A 4,408-nucleotide genomic window follows, 5' to 3' on the forward strand; every position below is an offset into this window, starting at 1 on the left:
TGCTTGGGAAGCTCAGTTCCCAAGATGCTTTGGCAAGAAGGAGTGGGAGAGAAAGGGGCAAATCTTGGATTAATTTCAGAATGTGTTAATATTCTTTAATTACTGTTTATTTTTGCCCTCAATTAAATGTTTTATTGTTTAAATGCTGCTAACTTCACTGATTTTGTTAGTACGGCAAGCTAGAAGCCAGGGTTGGTAACTTGCCATGAAAAGTTCCCACAATTCAAATCTGAGTCTGTGAGGAGACTTTAGCTCACATTACTTTATGTAGTCCAAATTACAGCCAAATTGCGCTATGTTTGGCCATGGCATCTCCAGCCTCCATACATTGGCACATGTACCGCTCTCAGAATCCCTAACGACCCTCATGACTCAACTCATGAACTACCTCCTACGGGAAGTTCTCCTTGATTCTCCCAGATAATACTCTTTCATTAAATTATCTGGCATTAACTTATCTGACTAGCATTAGTATTATTCTAGTAGATTCTAAACTTCTTAAGGATAAACTCTTAATTTTTTTGTTTTATTTTGTTTTGTTTTCAGTTGACCAACTCAATACCTAGCACAGTTCTTGCACAAAGGATGTGATTAAAAGCTATTTGTGGAAATCAAACAATGCTTCTACTGAGTATAATATAACTAGAACACCTGGTCTTGCACACATATTCCTAGGGAACTTTCTGCACACTTATTACTAAAACTTCTCCATATTTCTTACCTCTTTCCCGTCTCATTATTCTCATTCTACCTGAGAACATTGAGAAAAAAAATCAGGTTCTCACCCTGAAGGGTAACAGTTTATTCCTTCCAGCTACAGAATAGATTCCTCTCACTGCCCCTTCCCATTCCTATGCTATGGCCAAGAATAAGTCAGAGTCTCTAACTGTAAAATCCAGTTCCACAAGATTTGATGTGAAATGAGATTTATTTAAGAGCATTTAAAAATTGATCAAAACCCTCATTAAAATACTCGTACATATGGTGTATTTCTCATTAGATATTTTCAGTGTCAATCAAGAGAGAATAATCTCACAATTTATTTTGTTCTGTTCCAAATTAGCCTCAAGGCTATTTAAATGCATCACAAAACCAAATCTGCCTGACTGACAGAATGTCAGCCTCCCAGAGCACATTCATAATGCATATTCCAGCTCCAGGAAAAGACAGTAGAGACTCAATGACAGAGAGGTTCATATTTTCCTTGTAGCATTCTCAGGAGGTCACTGCAGTGGTCTGGGGGAGGGAGAGGTAAAAGAAGGAGACAGTTTGGTCAGGTCAAACAACTAAAATGGCTGGGGTCCAAATTCCACATTTGTGCTGAGATACTTTTTATGATTTTCCATATGAATGAATAGAATACCCAATTAGAACACTATAATACAAAATCATACTCAATGTGAAAAATTCAATTTAGCAGCCCCCCTTGGATTTGTCAAAGCTCCTATAGTTTAGAATCATAACTAGGTGCAGTGGTTTAAAGTACTGGACTTGGATTCAGAAAGACCTAAATTCAAATCCTACCTCCTACATGGACTTTGCTATGTAATTCTGAGCAAATTCACTTAATCTTCCCCCACCTTGGTTTTCTCATCTGTAAAATGAACCGGAGAAGGAAATGGCAAAGCATTCTAAGTATCTTTGTCAAGAAAACCTGAACGGCTTCACCAAGAGTTAGAAATGACTTAAACCAATCCAACAACAATCCCTACCCCTTCTCACCAAATAGAATGTAAATTCCTTGAGAATGGTCACTATTTCTTTTCTTTTCTTTTAAATTTTGTTTCTCTAATTTATAGAATAATACCTTAAACATTTGGGATCATATTTCTGATTTCATTTGAGTAAGAAACTCCCTATGAGGAAACTTCTATCAAAGCAACTTATTCTTTAGCTTATTGTTTTAGAGAGTTGCCTACAAAACTGAGATGTTTTATGATTTGTCATTTAACTCAGACTCTTCACAAAAATAAATCTGTTGGAGATGACAGTTGAACACAATTTTTCTTGACCTGATGGCCACTCTTCTCTCCTCTGTGACATGCTACTTCTTATCTTGTACATAGATAATGATTAAATAAATGTTTGCTAAATTTATTTGACATAAATCAAATTGAATTGACAGCAATAACTGTGATGAGTAAAACACCAGAAATCGTCAAGCAATGACTGGAGGACCACTTGTCCAAGGATATGAGGGATGCCAAGATCTTTTGGAGGGGAAGTTATATAGTCTACAATCAGAAGCCACTGACGGTCTTTATTCTCTCTTATTTCCAGCTAGGGAAGCACTGATGACATCATTATGAGCAACATGAATATTGGGGCCACAGTCATTGAAGTCTTCTCATGTCTTTGGGGATTTTACTTGTCTCCAAGGAACCCTGGATGGAAGGGATTCTTGCAGCATTTTGGAGTTTGCTGCATGGTTGGTTTTATCTCAACCATGCTCTTATATCTTGCCTTGTATTGGTTCCTGTCATCCTTAGCAATCTTCTTCATTCCCTTCTCGATTGTTATGTCAATCCTCCTATGCTTATCCAAGCATGTACGCTACTTTGCTATTCTCTTCTTTCTCTCTTGTGGACTGCGTGAAGGCAGAAATGCCCTGATTGCTGTTGGAACAGGGATTGTGACATTTGGCCATGTGAAAAATATCTTCCATAACTTGAAAGGCCTGCTGGAAGGAATAACTTGCAACCTCAGGATCAAAAGCTTTATTATCCATTTCCCTCTTCTAAAAAAATATATTGAAGCCATTCAGTGGCTTTATAGTCTTGTCACAGATGACAGTCTGTTTGAAGAGATCGTCTCTTGGAATCATACCTTGGACATGTCTATTCTCAGCCCCAGCAAAGCCTTTGAGATTAGGCTCAATGACACAAAAGGAGAAATCCTAAGTGTGATAGACCATGTAACCACTGTCACAGAGGTGGTATCTTCTCTGGGCCAAGGGCTGTTGACCATTGCTGGCTTTGCTCTAGTTCTATTCAGCACAGGACTCTTCATGAAACGATTCTTGGGTTGTCATAGCCACAGATTTGAAAATATTTACATCACCAGATGTTTCATTCAGTTCGATGAAAGTGAGAGGCATCAAAAAAGGCCCTGCGTTCTTCCGCTTAATAAGCAGGAAAGGAAGAAATACACTATCATACCATCCTTCTGCTTGGCTCCTAAAGAGAAGAGAAGCCTTGGACTATTTTTCCTTCCCATATTGACTAATCTCTATATCTGGGCCTTGTTTGCAGCCATGGATTATGGGCTGTATCAGCTCCTTTCATCAGTTAACAAACATTTCCAAAACTTACCAGGAATGGAGGTTCACTTGAAATTGTCTAATGAGGTAAGAACAAATTATAATAAACAGATTCATACGAATAACAATAGCATGTTACTATAGCATACAATAATAACTCAAACTAATATTTTATATAGCGTTTTGAGATTTGCAGAGTGTTTTACAAATATTATTCATTTTTCCCTCATGACAATGCTGGGAGATAGATGCTATTATTATCCCTATTTTATAGAAGAGAACACTGAGGCTGAGGGAAGTTAAGGGAATTGTCCAAGATGATAAATCTAATAAGTGTCTGAGGTCAAGATTTGAAGAACCACAGAGTACCTTGAACTTAGGAGTAGGTTCAGGAGTTCCACATGAGAGAAAGAGATTCCTCAGGCGCTATCTATATGATTTCTTTGGCTAGAGGGTCCATTAAATACATTTGAGCAGGGCAAATGGATAGAAGAGAGTGGGAAGGAAAAGAAGAAAGAAAGGAGAGAGGGAATAGAAATAAAAAAGGAGGGAGAGATGGAAGTAGAAGGAATAAGAAAGGGGTCTTTTTTCTGAGACAAATATTTTTATTTTAAATTCTTTTGAATTTTATTTTGTTGGTTGAAAGTTGGAACAGAGGCTCTGTCATTCCTGAAGCTTACTCCAAGAACTGGAGCACCAGGGTGCCTCATAATTAACTAAATTCTTGGGCCTGGTAAAGGGGCGGGGGTGTTGTGTGTAATCAGCTTGAAAAAGCCAAGTAAATGCGAGAACAAGCAAAACATACCTGCTGAGCAGCAGAAATGAATCTGAGAGGAAAAAGTAGTTGGATTTAAGCAAGAAGTATCAAATGTTCTTAAAAATAATTGCTACACAAAGTGTAAATACAGATACTATCTATATAATGGAATTGAAAAGGAAGGATAAAGTATCATTACCACATTCTCTCCAGAATTTTCAGTCCAATGATCAGATTCATTTACCATTTGCTAAATTAGTGAATTTTAAGAATGGTTATGAAGCACTAGTGTTTTCATTGGTACTTAATGCTTCCCTTACCTCTTAAAGGAAATAAAATCTCTCTCTCTCTCTCTCTCTCTCTCTCTCTCTCTCTCTCTCTCTCTCTCTCTC

At 37.5% G+C, this 4,408-nt stretch overlaps 1 protein-coding gene across 1 annotated transcript in view; it reads left to right on the forward strand.

The window, feature by feature from the left end:
• Positions 1-2,305: 2,305 nt before the first annotated feature.
• LOC123231924 (dendrocyte expressed seven transmembrane protein) overlaps positions 2,306-4,408 on the forward strand; it is a 16,201-nt gene continuing 14,098 nt past the window's right edge. Inside the window, exon 1 of the mRNA XM_044658252.1 lies at positions 2,306-3,346. Coding sequence (XP_044514187.1) covers positions 2,306-3,346 — 1,041 coding nt within the window. The remainder of the gene's footprint in view (positions 3,347-4,408) is intronic.

This window comes from Gracilinanus agilis, chromosome 1 (assembly GCF_016433145.1).
Source record: "Gracilinanus agilis isolate LMUSP501 chromosome 1, AgileGrace, whole genome shotgun sequence".
Taxonomy (NCBI): Eukaryota; Metazoa; Chordata; class Mammalia; order Didelphimorphia; family Didelphidae; genus Gracilinanus; species Gracilinanus agilis.